The sequence below is a fragment of the Manacus vitellinus genome, unplaced genomic scaffold, assembly GCF_001715985.3.
Source record: "Manacus vitellinus isolate BGI_N305 unplaced genomic scaffold, ASM171598v3 scaffold_5_pilon, whole genome shotgun sequence".
NCBI lineage: Eukaryota > Metazoa > Chordata > Aves > Passeriformes > Pipridae > Manacus > Manacus vitellinus.
This window is the reverse complement of record NW_021940682.1, coordinates 16,778,667-16,796,104: the sequence shown is the minus strand read 5'-3', so window position 1 is coordinate 16,796,104 and position 17,438 is coordinate 16,778,667. Positions and strand designations below refer to the sequence as shown.

General features: G+C 44.7%; 1 protein-coding gene across 1 annotated transcript in view; it reads right to left on the bottom strand.

Annotated features, from left to right (window-relative positions):
- The window catches only part of CACNA1I (calcium voltage-gated channel subunit alpha1 I), a gene marked incomplete at its 3' end in the record, with an annotated part of 84,701 nt that overhangs the window by 37,460 nt on the left and 29,803 nt on the right, over positions 1 to 17,438 (bottom strand). The window contains exons 4-8 of the mRNA XM_029963416.1: positions 13,105 to 13,264; positions 10,600 to 10,915; positions 9,817 to 9,909; positions 2,947 to 3,253; positions 1,165 to 1,565 (exon numbers count right to left, since the gene is read on the bottom strand). Coding sequence (XP_029819276.1) covers positions 1,165 to 1,565; positions 2,947 to 3,253; positions 9,817 to 9,909; positions 10,600 to 10,915; positions 13,105 to 13,264 — 1,277 coding nt within the window. The remainder of the gene's footprint in view (positions 1 to 1,164; positions 1,566 to 2,946; positions 3,254 to 9,816; positions 9,910 to 10,599; positions 10,916 to 13,104; positions 13,265 to 17,438) is intronic.

The window sequence follows — 17,438 nt, the reverse complement described above, 5'->3', positions numbered from 1 at the left end:
ACAGTGAGTCGCAAGATATCTCCATCCTGATACAGCACAGGACAAATCTGGGTGCCTTGCTTGAACCAGGCACACTGCCTGTCTCTGCTGTCTAAGACTGTGTTTGGGACTAGACTTCACCTTGGCTCCAAAGCTTCAATACAGTCAGCATCTCAGTAGCGCAGCAAACTCCTATTTTTGTGTTTGGGGCAGACACATGGAGCAAACCATGCTCACATTCAGACTAGAAGCATACATCTAAGACATGGATGTACGGCATGGACTCTTTTAATGGAAAGTGCAGCAGAGCTACCCAACAGCAATGCAGATCCAAGGTCATGGACACACTTGACGCCCTCTGAAGTTGGTTCTGCACATCACAAAGTAGACACAGTTTCTGTTTCCCAGCTATAAAATAAGGGCACACAATTCTTCTCCATTTCACAAGTCTGTCATTAAGATAAAGTGCATGACTGATTCAGAGCTGCCTACAAACTATTGGCATGAAAGTCAAACCTGTGCCCACACCTGCTGTTTGTGTCTGACCTACCTATTACTTCTTATTCACAGGGCAGAAGAAAGGCTCAAGCTGACTGCGCCCCCAGCATAACTGAAGATGGGAGGTGGTGCCTTTCCTAGCTTTCTTGTATAGACAGAATGTGCTCAGGCACCTCTTAATTAAGTTGGGAAGGCTAGCAAGCTAATGGATTTGAATTGAGATGCTGGTGAAGTGTCTGTGACATCCCCAGAGGGCACATTAAATTAACCAAATAGACTAAGGATTCAGTAAGCTCATGAAGAGAGACATGAGTGAGAGAAATGGGGAAGATGGAAGAGATGAGGGTGAAGGAGAGACAAGCAGATGGAAAGAGAAGATAGGGCAAAAAAAAGAAAAACAGAGGGATGAGCAAGCAGGGAGGAGGAAAAGAGAGGGGTCGAAAAGAGGTGAGAGGAAAATACATGGAGACAGTGAAAGTGATTAAGTGCAGGAATAAGGAAACAAGAGACCCTACAAGATTCTGAGGCTTTCTCCAAAGCCATGCTGGGACCATCTGTGCTGCAGTCTGGGGTCCAAATTGCTCAATTTCTGCCTCCACCGAGTTGCATCAGCTGCTTAGCGAGGCCATAACCCCCAGCAGGACTCACCAGTCCATGTTTCCCACTTTGTGCCCTGAGGTGCCTTACCTGTTCATGGTGCTCGATGCCCATGCTGATAGTGTTCACTAGGATTGCAATCATGATCCCACGGTTGAAATACTTGCTGTCCACAATCACTCGGAGCTTGACCCTCACTTCTCGCCACATGTCACTGCAGAGCTTCAGCCGCCCTCCTTCTTCCACCTCCTCCTCTTTCTCCAGTGCTGAGGCACCCTGGTCCTCTCTGCCGTCCTCTCCTTCCCCTTCATTGGCTCCTCCATCCTCCTGGTCTGAATAAGTACTATCCAGGACAGAGAGCCTCCTGGATGCTTCGTGCTCCTCGCTATGGCATCGTGGGCAGTTGGTGAGATCTGAGGTTGCTGTCACAGCAACAGGCTGGACCAAGCCCGGAGGAGGGCAGCCAAGAGAGTTGTGCTGCTGGCAAAGCCCTGGAAAGAGAAATGGTTATGCTTAAAGGAGAAGGCATTGAAAAAAGACATTGAAATTGGACATGTGTTTGGATTTTGGGTATTTAAACAGGATAACTGGGCTTTTTAGCTGTAAGAATGATTAAACATCTCAAGGTCAGTAATAAAAATCATTGCTGTTGGAGGCTCTACACTGATGAGCTGTGTCTCCAAAAGGCATAGTACTGTTCAGCTTGCCAGTGATTAGGCTCAACAGGAGTTCATGTCCACCAGAGAAAGAATTGTCTAATGCAGAAATTGCAGCTTGAGGCTCAGTAGCTTGTGTTAAGTGAAAACTGAGGGGAAAAATGATCACAAGAGCAGATTTTGTCCTGAACTGCTACAAGTGGGGTCCAAGAACATCCAGGTTGAGTTGAACTCTCTAAATTAGAGAAACTACATTAGCAAATCATCTCAAAAAGCCAGAAGAGGTAGCACAAGAACACTTCCTCCTGATAGTCTGCATTCTGAATCAGAACAGAACTCCTGACTTCAGTAAGAAAACTTAATTTGTGTTCCTTGATCCTCCATTTGGACCTAGAAGGTTAAATGGACACTGGAGGAATGAAACAATTAATTCATTAACACCATGCATAAAGCCTGTAGAAACTTTTCTCTCAGCAAGTAAAGAAAATGAAAGTCTGAGTATGCAAGACCAGCTGAAGGAAAATCTGCTTTTTGCTTGCTAATGGGAGTCAGCAGCCAGTTAATACTAAGTTTGTAAAACCACTTTCACAGTGACTTTTCTGGCAAGGAATCCGATTTAAATGATATCTCATATGATATTTTGCACAACATCATGTGCTCCTGTCAAAAGAAATTATCTCTGCTGCCCTTGCATATCAAACAGACTTCTTCAGCATTGCCCCCTTAGGTTCAGAGGACACCCTACTGCAATTCTACTCTTTGCCTCTTTCTTGAGGTCCCACAGCAACTCATATTGGGAGGATAGCTCTGGAGGACCTGCTGTGTCACCAAGTCCAATCCTTTGTCTGACTTTGTCATATCCCCCTAAGTCTTCTCTCTCCCATACTGCTATCATCACCCAGTTATACCAGACATGGAGCCCTTTACAAGCCTCAGATGGTGCCTTTAAGTTTATCTCTTTGTTGTCTCTGGATTTCAGATCTGGATAACCCACATTCCCTGCTGGTTGCCCCTGTTTTATTCCCATTTTTGGCTGGTCATCTCCACCTTGCTGGTCTGGTGTGCTGGCCATGGTACCACGCTCAATGGCCGATGTTAATTCTAATTCTGTGCTTTGTAGGCACAGGTCCTTTGGCAAGCTGGCACACGAAGATGCTCCCAGTTACTCTCACATTTACACTATTGGCATTTCCAGCTTTACCAGTGTAATCCTTACTGTAATGCCTCTGTTTTTTCCTGTTCATGCCTAGTTTGGCATCACTCGGCTCCACGTTGCCCTGGCGCCAGCTCTGGATGCTGTTGTACAGCCCAAGGGTGCGGCGCTTGGCTTTGCGCACGATGTGGCAGACGTATTGGAAGATCTCCTCGTAGCAGTCTCCCGGCTCCATGTAGCTGGCAACTGTGCTGGAGGAGAGGTACCGGGCCCTCTGCTCCTGCATCAGCTGGTGCTCCCGCTGCTTAGTCTCCGAGAACTGTGTGGCGATGACCACCAGGCACAGGTTAATCATGAAGAAAGAGCCCACCTAATAGCAAAGGAGAAGAAGGGATGGTCAATGTCAGCATGAGGAAGAACATGTGGGAGGGGGAATATAAGAGGAGAAATTAACTGGAGGCAGAGGAATGGGAACAAGTCTGCATGTGGAGAAGCGGTTTCAGAGAAAGCCAGGAGTATGTGACCTTGGTTTTGAGATCTCACTAGACACCATTTCCATGCAGAACTTAGAGCTATGAACTGAAATTCAAGAAATACAGGTCCAAACTCTGGCTCTTTTGGTAGGCTTTGGGACCTTTAGCAAGTCACTTTGAAGTTATATACAAAGGGTTTAATGAAAACTGGACTTTTTCTTTCCCTCTCCTTTGCATTAAACAGAAGGTGGGAAGTAGAGAACCAGCTTAGTAGTTTTTTGCTTTCTCCTCTGTTTATTCATTTACTACTGGAAAAATCATGCACTGCCATTTATGATCTTCAGCTCTTGGAGGACATGTCAGTATTCTCAGATCATTTTACGGATGCATCAGTATACCTGGAGCATATTATTAATTTCTACATTTACACCTTAATTCACCATACAGGGAGATGGCACTTTTCTGAAATGAATGAGCTCATGAAATCCAAGAGGAATTTACAGAAACTAATGACTCTGAGAACACTGAATGCTCTGAAAAAACCATGCTTCCTAGCTCATTTCCTATTCTTCTGACACAAGACCTATTATACTAGCTCTTATTTCACTTGTCCATCAGCCTAGGTAGGCTTTCCATTTCAAACACAAAAAACCTACACAACTAACTCTCCCAATTTCTTAGGAACAAACCAAATAAAATGCCCAAGTTCTCCTTGTTCCATACAGAAGCCAAAACATCTACCAAGCTTATTTTACAACTTTGCATGCTCCCTTTAAGCCTCAGTTTTTCTACCTGTAAAATGGAGCAAAGATTTTTTGATGCTGAGAAATCTGGGGGTAAAATTATCTCACTTTGTGTTACATATTATAAAATTAGAAATGAAACTCCACTAGCAGATCTATCCATAGGTAGAGAGATTTAGGATAAAACCTGGACTTCAATATGATGAGAATTTCATACATAAAAGGGCTAGTAACACATTCAAAATCATTTTCAAGAGCTATAATGCCTTGATTGGTGCCTACTCCCCACAGAGTTGTAAGTGTCGATAGGGCATTGATAAAATGCAGAGTCTGAACTCTGAACAAAGACCACACATCTGCCCTGCTCTGAAACAGACTCTGCAGGACAGCCTCTGGGAGGAGACAAGGCACGAGGTCAAGATTTCTTCTTCCCCTGGACCAGTGAGCATCCCTGCTAAGGAACATCCTCGCATCATGTTTCTCCTGTATGAACCCACACAGGACCCAGTCTCACCTCACTATCTCTCCTTTACAAGCAAACAACCCAGACAGAGAGCTGGATTCAGTCCTGCCCTTATCTTCACACGTGTCCTCCCCCCTATAACCTTTCCAGCAAATGGAAGAGAGCAAGCAAAGGTGGTGGTAACCTGATCCCAGCCCTCGTGCATGGAAAAGGTGTTTTTTTCAGCAAGTACTCCAGCTTGTTTTACCTATCCAAGCAGCCTTCCCCTCAGTTCATAGCCCTTGCCACCCCCTCACCAGCTTGCTCCCCTGGAAGTCCCTTTCTCTTGCACACAGGTGCCCAGCAGCTCTGTCCAGAGGCTCAATACAGTGGCTGTGGGTATTTCAAAGGAAAGGAGTCCCTGGTAGCACCTCAGTAACCCTTCGAAACATGAAGCTCTTTCTGACCAGATTCAACATAAGGACAATAAACTATCTCCAAATAAAGGGCTTTTTCCCCCCCTCCTCCTCTCAGCACCCTTCAAAGCTGTTCTAATTTGGTTTCCCTTCATCACTGAACTCTCCTCTTCTCTCTCCTTTCCCCCACATTTCAGCCTATTTTCCCTTCAGCTTCTAAATGTGGCCTTGAAAATTAAAAAAAATGCCTCGTTCAGATTCTTTCACTTTCACCCAAGATTGTCCCTAGTCCCTGATGTCTTGCATGTTCTAACTGATGAGAGTATGACTAAGTCCAAATTCTCTGATGGACTCTCCTCAGCAACACATGACACTCACACAGGCTTTCCCTTTCAGTTATCTCCCTCTGCTTACACTGAGTGAGGCAGTACTGGGAGCTGGACACCACCTGCATGAGCATTGCTGAAACACTACTTGTGACACTTTGCTGTACTTTGTAACCTCCTACAACTCCACAAACAACAAGCAATTAAGACTTGGAACACCTTCATTCTAGGCTAGAAGCAGAAGAGCTGAGGAAATATGAGGCAAGAAGATGTCCTCATGAGGATCTCACTGACAGCCTGGGGTTGAATCTTGAGTGGGGTTCAGGTTCACATCAACGAGTCCTGTCCTCACAGGCACCATTTGCTCTGATCTACCACCAGATGACCAAAAAGGGGAGGAGTGAGAGGACTGGATATGGCAACTAATCCTCAATCCTTATCCTTTTATCTAGGAACATAAAACGCAAAACAAAAAAGCTTGGTTAATCCTTAAAACCACAGGCAAGACTATAAGCTCTCAGTCTCTGTTGAGTTTGACAATGCCTCCCAGCTAGGAGAAGGACAGGAAGAGTCCCAAAAGGCTCCTAATTGAGTGATCCATCTCAGTTAGCTGAGCAGGGAGACATGAAGTGTCTGACATGGAGTCAGACAAAGCATCTGACAGAAGCAGATGGAGACCCCTAATTCAGAGCCCCAACACAGGAGTCCCATTCAGTCCTGAGACTGAGCTCTGCTTTGGTTAAGCAGATCTTGACCACATTCAGCCCAAGGTTCAATCCCTATGTAATAGATTAGTAGTAGTAACGTAATTTACTCATCAAATTAGTAGTAGTAAAGTAATTTACTCATTCAGTGGTATTGCATGTTATATTTCTATATATATATTATTGTAATCAATGTTCTGTTAAGGCTGAAAGACTGTAAGTTGCAAAATGGGTAGTTAACCTGTCAGTACTACAAGCTGATAGTCCTGTAGCTGCAGTTCTTAAGATGACAAAACAAGTTATTATGCCTTACTGAATAAGTCTTTTGTATATTGTCTAAATGGGTATGCCTAAAGCAACGAAGGGAAGGACAAGGATCAAAGGGTCAAGTACGAAGACGATAAAAAGGATCCAAGATGGACATCTGGAGAGATTCACACAGTAGGCTTCAAGGATGAAAAATTACCTAAAACTATGGAAAGGGAAGTACCTGGCAACTGAAAGCGAGTTTGCAAAAGAACCAACCAGAACCAGACTTGCGAACTCAGATCCAATAGAAGGATAACAAGTGACTATGGGAAGGGAATTGACAATGGTATAAAGAATACTGGTTTTGCCCACTGCTTTGCTGGCCGTGTGTGGAGCAGGGGTCTCCCTGGCAGCCCAGCGCGCTGTTTTGCTTATTTGCATTTTATATAAATCTTTAATAAATTTTTGCTGCTATATTTCAGCATAAGTTTCATTTGCTTATAACACCTATCTCTGTAATATCTAATAAAATCTGACTAGTGCTGCAGATGCTGACTTACTAGTCAATTATTTTTATTGTTTATGCCTGGATATCCAGCTTGTCTTCTGAAGCTCACCTGTGTAAGCACAGAGCACTTCAAAGAGGCCTCTGAGTGCTACACTGCAGATGCTAGTCTGAGAGTTCAGAAGAGCTTGCTCTAGTCCAAGAACCATAGCAGTAGCCAAGTAGTTGGAGAGGTGACAAAGAGACAGCTGGACCTCAAGCAGGAAGACCAAAATGAAACACTGGCTCAAGAGCAGAAAGCAGTCCTTCATGTCACCTCCTTGATCTCTGGTCAAGTGGGGAGCTATTTAAAATCTGCTGAATATATAAAATTCTTTTACCACGTTATTCTACAAGACCACTGAGTGCCAGGGTCAGCCAGCACCATTCCCCTCAGAGAAGCACCTCTGTGCAGGATTTCTAACTGTGCTGTGAATGTATCCAGGTGGTGGAGCCTTCTTCCTGCCATATGAGCAGTAGCAGGTAATGCCCTTATGTAGGTGTTTGAAAATATCATTATGAGGGAAGAAGTCGTGGATGAAAGCACAGCTCTAAAGAGAAGCTGCAGAGATCCAGGCCCAGAAAAACAAGTCTGAGCCAAGGCTAGAATGTTTGTGGAAAAGCAAAGAGTCAGGGCTTAAAGTATGACTGTCAGAGCACTCCTGCTCAGAAACCCAAGCTTTTCAACCATGGAGAAGGAGGGAAGGATAAAGGCTGGAAGGACTGTCCTTCATGAGACTTAAAGAGGGGGTGTCATTTCTATAAGAAGACTCAGACAGAAAATGCAACCAAGTGATAGCAAGTTTGCACTGTTGTGTAGCTATGTGCTACAAAAGATGCATCACACATGCCAAGAAGGTAACAGAAAGGCTAAATACTTTCTTGGTGTAACTCCATCAAGGGTAAAGGAAATATCCCACCTAGCATATGGCTCCTCTGTTCTGAGCAGTCCCCAAAGTAACTTGAGATTCATATTCTCCTGTGTTTGATGGAAATAAACCTATATGGCTTCTGCAAATGAGGAGGGAGTGTCTAGAAATGTCAATGACACTCTGCAGTAAAATCTCAGGTGGAGTGTTTAATTGAGGGTTTTCAGTGCCTGGAAATTCAGAGAAAAAGTTTGAATCACTGTGAAACCACATGAGGTGAGCCAGTGCTAGAAAGATGCTTAGAAACCAAAAATATACTGGCAGAATTCATGTGGTTTGAAATGGGAGGTGACGGGCAGTTTTTGGAACTGGCCTACAACAGACTGGGCATGCCCACTCCAGCAGTTAAATGCTCACCCTGCACAGTCCTTCCTGGCTCTGAGAGAAACTGTGGCTCTGGGATAAGGAATAAATTCTGTCTTGAACTACATATTCTACAAATCTGGGTATCCTCACCATGCTGCTCAAGGTGAAAATGCAAGTGGGTACTAAGCATCTATTGCATTGTGGGATATATGAACAAACTTCATGGGAAATAATTATTTTCTGAACTCACAAAAAGCAGTGGATGTTCAGTTTGCCTTTGAGAACAGAGCACATGGGAACTCCACCCCTCGCTACCTCATCCTGTGCAATCACATCTCAGCACTATCTCTTTGGGACTCTCCAGGCTCAAAGTAAAAGCAACATTCCTTAAGATGTATTTCATCTCTGCTGTCAGGGCTCAGAGACACAGGGACAGAGTCCAAATAGAGTAGGTCATCCTTCTGTTTTTCTCTTCTTGTCTTTCCCTTGTGATGGTAGAAGGTGATAAGGCAGGGTGAAATCAAGGATATAATATGTTTTTCTTAAGTTCTCTGAACTGAATGGGATTGGGTTTTGTGCCACTTTCCATATGCACACGCTGCAGAATTTCTCACAGAAACTGGATTAAAGTTTGCTTTCTCTTAAGTCACAACATGTCAACTTGAATTTAAACCAGATGCTAGGTGAGTCTGTTAATGTTACTGGGTGACTGCTTCTAGAGATCCTATTTCTAGGAGAGCACAGCCCTCCAGGACAAGTATTAGGTGAAGATCAGAGTCTTAGCCAGATCCATTTGTCATCCCATCCAAATGCATATAGGCCTTGGAGATACACACTGAGGTCCTTACTGACCTCGGTCAGTGACCCAGAACTACATTGCATCTATCCTGTACAGATTTTATACTTCCTGTACAGATTTTATACTTCCCATAATTCATCCTACGTCTTTCCCTTCTATTCTTCACTTTGGTCCCCCTACGAGAAAAGTGCAAGAGTTTTCATAAAAACAAAACCCTTCCTTGTCAGAAACAGTATATTCCCTCGAAGAAAATGCAATTATGTGAGGAGGCTTGAGGAATGGAGAGGCAACAGCACCATGTTTCTCACCTTTCTTCCCAGGTACAGACAGCAAACATCCTTACAGAAAACCAACCTTCAGACTTTATTTGTGTAAATCCACAGGGCTTATAAACTGCTTATTAAGTTCTCATCATGGACACGCTTCTCTCTTTCCATCCCCACCATCCACAAGGGATCTCACACAGCCAGTTTATTTTGGACTGCTGACACTTTTGGAGCAGCAGCTCCTTTTCTTTCATGGTGAGGAAGTAATTCAGTGTGACAGACCCTGAATCTAACAAAATGTGAATCTGAGACTCTGAACCTGAGAAATCCAGGTGCTGCCAAAAACTGCTGGCTCAACATGGTTCAAAAATTACTCAAGAGCTTAAAATGTATAAAGAGACCAAGTAGAGGGGCAGATGAAGAAATTGTTTTCTGTTCTTTTGAGCCAATTGGTTTGGGGAACTTACTTTGCAAGAAGATCTGCTAATGAGAACATTATCCTACACTGGGTACATAGAACTGCAGAAATCAATCCTAAGGATATTTTTGGAGTAAAAGATAATAACTTGTCTGACAATTATGTTTGTGATTCTGCCACAGACTCTTGGTGAAAATCAACTAGCTGGATTTCTGAGATTCCCAGAAGTTTGCTTCCCCAGTATGTATGTTGATCTCAGACCTGTTATTTGTAGGCTCTTAGCCTGCATTGCTGACATTCATCAAGTCTTATACTTACGATTATCAACAAGATAAAGTAGATAAAATTGTAGAAGGAATGTGCATCCATCACATAGTACATGATCTCCACCCACCCTTCCAGTGTGATCACCTGCAAAGATAAACAACAACAAGAGAAACAGGAGGGAAGTGGGCTTCCAGAGCTCATTCCTCATTGTATACAGACAGATACTGGTAGAGCTGTTGCAACCCAAGAAAGGTGAGAAACAACAATTCATTTCAACAAAGCCAAATTTCCATTTCAGGAAATCAGCATGGTACTGCTTGGTGACACTGGCATACTGTCAAAGCCTGTGAGATCATTCTAGTCCACAGCAGGAATATTTCATTAAAATAGTTCATTTCCCTGGATCGCAGCGGGGGAGAACCTGCAGCAGGTTTCTGTGCCCCTTGGACTGGACACTGCGTACAGCCGGAGGAAAAGTAAAAAGGCATGGATTTTTAGCTCCCATCTGCAACGCACGCTGGGAATTTAAAAAAAAGGAAAAAAAAAAGGACTCCTTTACTATAGCAGTTTGCATTGAAGGGGAAACTTGTACAAGTCAGCCTGAAGAGCGCAGATTATTTTAGCAAGGGTCTGTAATTGCTCTATGTCCCTCCCCATCTTCAGGAGCACCGTTCATGGTGTGCAGGCTGTCTCCCTTGCTAGGATAGTTACTAGACCCTTTAGTCTCTGCATCTGTGTCACAGGCTGCAGAAACCACCACTGGAGCCCAGAACTATTGAGTCTGAAAAAAAGAAAAATAGCTTGAGGCTTGTTAGAAGGCTAACTCGGACTTACCTGAAATATCACAATCCAGGCATATCCAATGTTGTCAAAGTTGATGGCACCCTTGTGCGGGTTGGCGTTGCCGGTACGGCACACGTTGTAGTACTGGTTCCAGTTGACACACATGCCACTGATATTGAACTCTTGCCGCACTGAATTGTAGTAATAATAATCATCCTTGTCCAAACAACACTCATGGCCTCGCTCCTTCAGTGGGGGTATTTCATGACAGCCCATAATTCCATTGTCTCCTGACAGTGAGCAGATAAAGGGCATCTCATCATCCTCCTCAGGTTGGTAATAGGGGGGCAAGACAACGTCACCTTGTCTGCAAGAGTAAAAAAACCCATGGTCATAAATTTTCTGTGACAGACAGTTTCCCATCAGTGACACTGGTGAAGCTGGGAGCTCCCATTCTGACACAGAGACTGCACTGGGTAAGGGATTTTCAGGTTTATGGGAAAGGAAGACAAGGCTCCTGAAAAACAGGAAATTTCCAGGGTGAGTCCCCAGTTTTCAGAGTTTTGTCTTCCATCAGATCATCTGAAGCCAAATTATACAATCTGCTTGCATGGAGATGAAGAAAAGCTGGAATGCAGAAATTTGCAGTCTGATCACTCTCTCCATTAGCATCAAGCTAAATCAGAGGCAATGATATTAAGGTAGTTCATCAGGCTTTACGGTGATGTGCTCATATATGTAACTGTTGATAGACACGTTCTGTAACATTTGGCAGTGAGCCCTCTGTACTTCTAAAAAAAGAAAAAAATCCAGTTCGTGCATAATTAAGGCTGCACAGATAAGCCCTAAAATCTGGAAATGCAAAGTTAAAATTGACTTAACCTTAACTTTGACTCTTCCTTGGCAGTTGGCATTATGGGTGCAACGTTTCATGACAAGTTCACGTGCCTTTTTCCAAATAATGCAAGCACCTTCCAAATGCACAAACAGTTAAAATAATCTATGCTTGCCTAGCTGCAGATGAGCTAATGATCAGGAAAGTGAAAGGTGGAGATTAAACTTTTTTTGATTAAACTTTATCTGGTGTAGTCCTTGCACTGTTACAATATATAACTTTCACACTTTGTGAACGCAGACTTTTGCACTAAATGTCACTGGAAGAGGACAGCTGTTGATGAAAAAGACAGAAAGTCTTTGATTCTAAACTAATCAGGACTAAACCACAAAGATCTGTCGTAACTCATCCTCATAATTGGTGAACTAGGTACCTTCAGAATTGATTTCTCTAGTAATGGTCAGCCAAAGATTTTCTAATATCTGTCACTTTGAAGGCTGTGGCACCAATTCACTTCTCAGTTACATTAACTCTGCACAGATTTAATTACACTCATTAAAGTAGTACTACTCCTGATTAACATAAAGGACAATCATCCTACACATTAGTTTCCCCCAAGGAATAAATAATCACAGGAAATGCCTGCTTTAAGCAGCTCCTACTCTCCAACTCCACTCTGTTCCACAGATTGTATTTTCATACTTTTTTTTTCCCCAAGCTTCAGAACTGTTTAATCAGTCTAAACTGATCTACAGTTCTAGCTTTTTTTTAAAGCAGTCTAAACTGATAGCACATCTGGGATTAGCATAGGATTTTAAGAAAACATTTTAAAGCCTGAGATCTGCTAAAGTCAGAAAGTCATAAGGAGGAGCTGTACCCTGAAACTGGGTAATTGGAGAATTCATGGCAGGCAGGAGCTTTACTACCCCACTGCCTGTGGAGAGGAGTAAAGCTGTGTTCTTCAGACTTACCCCTAAAACCCCAGATACCTGTAGTTGATCCCCGTGTGACTTCAGGCTCTGCCCAAACTGTGCCCACATTTCCCCATGAGTTTTTTGTCCCATTCAAACAGCCATTCTTTGCATTCAGATGTTCTCACTTCTGCTAACCCAGCTGTGGGATATCTCTTCCCCCAGCCCTCCATACCCTCCACATGGCACCACTCGCATGTACTTCTACTCTTGAAGCTTTCCAATAATTTCCCAGTGTCCCTCTAAAGTCTCCAAAGGTAATGTACTACTGTTCAAACAGTGACCTCAGCTCTGTCTTGGAGGTGCCAAAGATGATCCTGGAAGCATCAGGCAGTGCTATGGCTTTCTGTAAGATTCCTCTGTGTGTTGTTTTCTGAAGAGGGAGCAAGTTCAGAAGAAAGACAGCATGGTTGGTGTTTCAGAGTTTCAATTCTTTCTGGGTGTAGGAGCAGCATCTTGTATTACTGGACATGGCTGGAGGAGGCAGCCATGCTAACCTGTGCCTTGATCCAACCCAAATGAGACCAGCCTTGTTCTTCTGTGAACCGTGAAGACAGATGAAAACCAGCTGTCTTTGCCTGCCCTCCCTTACCACTGCAAGACATGACCAACACTCTGCACACTATCACCCTACAGCTTTTTGGAGTAAGTGATACACAGAGAGCCAGGCAGTAGAAGACAAGAGTGGGAAAGGGGAAAGAGAAACATTCCTGGAAGAAAGGAAGGAGACACTGTCTCCCAGTCACTCACATTGTGAAGTTCTCCTCCATGAAGCAGCGGTTGCGGAGCAGCCCAGCCCACAGCTGCACCCCGATGATGCCGAAGATGAAGAAGACAAAGAAGCAGAGAAGAAGGACGTTCCCCAGCATGGGCAAGGTGTCCAGGAGCAAGTTCACAAGGATGCGCATGCCTGAAAAGGAAAAAGAGAGCCAGAAGGAGCAAGTGTGGGACAGAGAAAGAGAAAGGGAGAGAGGAAGGGAAGGAAAAGAAAAGGAAAGAAGTTTACAAGACATGCAGAAAAAAAAAAAAAGCCACATGAAGATAAAAGCAGAGTGTCAGAAATTAGCTACTGTCCAAACCAGACTAGATTTATGGTTATTGCCCTTTCTTGTCCTAACCTTTACTGAGAGGCAGCCTCCATCTGCAACAGAGAGAAGAAAGGGGAATGAGACTTTTGGTGCCATCAGCTATCTGACTGATACCCCCTGCTTCTCCTTTCCCTGCAGAAAAACAACAGAGTGATGACTGTCCCAAAGACACAGCTCAATGGCCCCATCCTCAGTCTAGGACTGAAAGCCATCCCAGTTCAACAACTGCATGCTGCAACCTGTGAGAATTGTACTGACAGACTAAGGCCAGCCTGTCAGTGGGAGGAACCTCTCTGTCACATAAAAACCAGCATATATTGGTTTTCTTCGTGGCAGTATTATCAAGAGACAGTTCCCTGGCTAGTCCTCCTGCCCCAACAAGACTGGAACACAAAAGTAGCAGGCACAGCCCGAAATGCTGCCAGCACAGAACCTCTGCCCAAAGCAAATGTTTCCAAAAAGCCATTTTTAAAAAAATTTCTAATTACCTAATGAATTATTTCTGTGGTTTTATTTTGCCCCTGGCTTTTCAGCTCACACAGCTGCAAGTAGGGGTAGAGATAGGCTCATTTCTCCGTGGAGCTAATGACTTTTCCTCTGCTCTCTGGGGATGGTGAAAGTCTGGAAATTCTTCTGAGCATCCCATATTGCCTTTACCCCTGCACACACCTCATGAGGTTGTCTCGCCTCCATGGAGGTCCCTCCCCCAAGTGCCCAGGGACTTCCTTCACTGAAGATGTTCCATATAGGCCAGAAAATAATTAGCTAATTAGGTATTTATAACCAGTTCATTACTTCAGATGGCAGAAGAAGAGGAAAGAGGAGGGAAAGATAAGATTAGGATTCTCTGACAGCCCTTTGAGGCACAGGATAATCCCCCTTGCGTGCCCAGCATCGAGTAATTAGCCACATGATGCTACACATTATGTTCCATGTCTATTCCCCGGACTGCTCATGCCACAGAGAAGGGAGGGAAGCGGTGCCTTCAGTGGGGTGTGCAGGCGTGGGATGCACACACACTGAAAGGAGAGGGAGATGTGGGACAGATGTGGGATATCAGACTGGTTTATATTAGCAGGGAAAGTTTTGGGGACAAATAGGGGTGGAATAGACAGGAGTTGTAGGCAGTGTGTAGGAAGAAGATGCTTAATGATGGCTACACGAGATCATGAAGGACAAGGAACAATGGCATTAGTTCTAAGGTCAGGGAGTGGAGCAGTAGTTAAGCTCTGCTGCATGACTGCCCAGGTGCATCACTGGTCACCACGTAAGGCAGCTTCCAGACAAGTACATCAGTAACTCAGTAGTGCAGGGGCACAGCTCCAGTCACTCGCTGGGGATCATGGACCTGCCATGAGTCACTGACAGCTGTCTGATCTCTCACCACACAACGTCCAACAGCAGAGCCACAGCACTCTGTTGCCAGTCGCTGTGACCTGTCAGGCCCTGGAGAAAGACTCTGGATAGCACTTTGACTTCAGGACCATGTACCCTCACTGCAGTACAGCATGTTCCCAGCATTAACGTTGCTTCACAGCATGAACTCTGTAGTTCTCATAAACTGTCCTGGTCAGTACATTAGGGAGAGCCAAGTGACACGGGAAGCTGTGCCAGTAGCACTACAAGGGGGGTGATGTTTTTCAGAACAATCGATGCTAGCTCCATTTCAGAGCTGGGTAATGACAAGAAGGAGACTGTCCTTATGCTGAAGCACAGAACAGATAAAACAGACATTGTCACCAGAATTTTACAGACAACACACTTGTTGGGTCATAATTTGCAAATATTGATTTTGTCCATGTTCCAAGAGAAGACAAATGACTCATGAAACTTGTCTGCCTTTCTCTTGGAAGCATCCCTGCCTACCCATACGTTGTCCATCCTGACTCTCAGAGGGATTACTGATGGTACAAGGTTATGCTAACCACAGCACCAAGATCATAGCTAATGCCCTCATGATAGGCCCTCTGGGTACCTGGGGCCATGACCCAAGAACTGGCAGGTGGACCCATCACTTGACATCTTTTCTACATCACAAAAACTTTCAGCATTGGTAAGTTCCACTTCTAAGTCTAAATGAAACTAAATGTCTATTTTTTTAAAATCTCATTGTTAAAACAGATTCATCTTTGTCTTCCCATTTATGCTGACTGTGGATATGAGACTGGCTCTTCCAAAAGCAGGAACGCGGAAGCTACACCCATCCAAACATCAATTGCAATTCTCCTATGGGCCAAGTATCTCTAAAACAAATCCATCACTTCACTTCATGCAAAGCCTCTTTTGCTTCCTGACCTAAACTACAAAGCAACTGCTCTGAGAACCTGTTTCTCACCAGATGCATCAGTTTGGTCCATCAAATGGACCTCCTTGGCTGAGTTCACCCAGTTAGTGGCAGTACTTCAGCTATTACTTCCATATAGATGAAAGGCACAGTGTAAATACAAGCTCAGTACCTTTCTTTCCTTCCTTGTTAGCCTCCCCTGCCACCTGCAATACTCAGGCCAGAGACCCTGAGCCCCGTCCTCTGCTATGGCATTTTGGTGCTGTGCCTGTATGTCACCATGGGAACTCTGAGTGGAAGGTTTCTCAGCCTCCCTATTCACTCCTGAGCCAGCAGCCCAGTCTGTCTGTGGCTAGTTCTTTGCAGTCCTCCATCCCCCAGGAAGGAACGGGCTGGTCTAGCAGGCAAGCTAGGACATCTGCTGCAGGTTTCCAAGGAAAGGCCCTCACTGCCAGGTGTCTGAACACCTTCATGGGCAGGAGGGAACGCACCCCACTCAGGCAGGACTCACAGTGTTTCAGGGTCTACGCAGCCTGACTGGAAGCAAACAGTTGCAAACAGTCCCTGGTTCCTCAAACACTACAAGGGAAAAGAGGGAGAAAGGCTGAAAAAGCTAAGGATAATAGGGAAGGATATACTGTAGAGCCTGGAGGTCAAAATAATGAGGTCTTTAAAGCAAGTGCTGGGCAACAGAAATGGTCAGAAGGCATATTTGTCAGTGGAGCTGCGGGAGCATTCTGTTTTGGGGAACTGGGATGCCTCCCTTTTTCCAAAGGGCCTTCGCTGGACAAGCTGTCACCCACAGCAACACCAGTGCATCTTGCATGACAAATTTTGTAAGGTGCTGGAAAACCAGTTCTTCAGCAAAATCCTTCTGCTGCCTCTGTCACTTTACTTTTCTCTTGCTGTGCCTACAACTCCTCTCTGCCTCTGTGCTGCTCCTCAGCTTATGTGCACACATTTCCTGGCCTCCCTCCCCAGTGCTGCCTTTACCCACATCCCCATTTATCCTTCACCACTGGCAGAGCAGAAGCCATGCTGGCTCACAGCAAGGAGGGGATATGAAAGGGACAGTGACCTTTTCCTAAGCATCCTTTTAAAAAAAGAAGACACTGCTCAAGAAGAGAAAGGAAGAAGGGCTGGGCAGTCTGGAGGAAAAGCAGGGAGGGAGAGCACCGATGAAGTAACATTCAGCAACCAAACAGCCTTCCAGGGCATCAAATATGAAAAGGTTCTGCTCTTCAAGGGAAAGAAAAGCAAGAAACATGAAATATTCATGAGTGCCAGGTGTGGGCTCTGAAAGGTCTTTTCTCCACTCACTCTCACAAGGAGACCAAGGGAAAGAAAGAAACAAAATGGCCTCAGCTGTGGGCATCCAAGGAAGGATCTCCACGAAACAATACCCACATAATGCTTCCTGCTGCTTACCCATGCCCTCGGGCAAGGGGTAGAGAAGGGTGCTCGACTGTACCTTGCTGGTAGGGCTAATCTTGATAGGACATCCTGCAGGAGCAAAGCCACCACTCAAACACAGCAGTAGATGGGGCAAAGTATGTTACAGGGATAAAAAATGGTGGGAGGGTGAAAGAAGTGCCAGGAAGTGAGCTAGCAGCAGGAAGCACAGGGCTGAGCTGTCTTTGAGCTCCCTCCTGGGTCTGTAAAAAAAGGAAATCTTCTGTCTCACCCCGGTAGCATCCAGAGGCCCTTCCTGA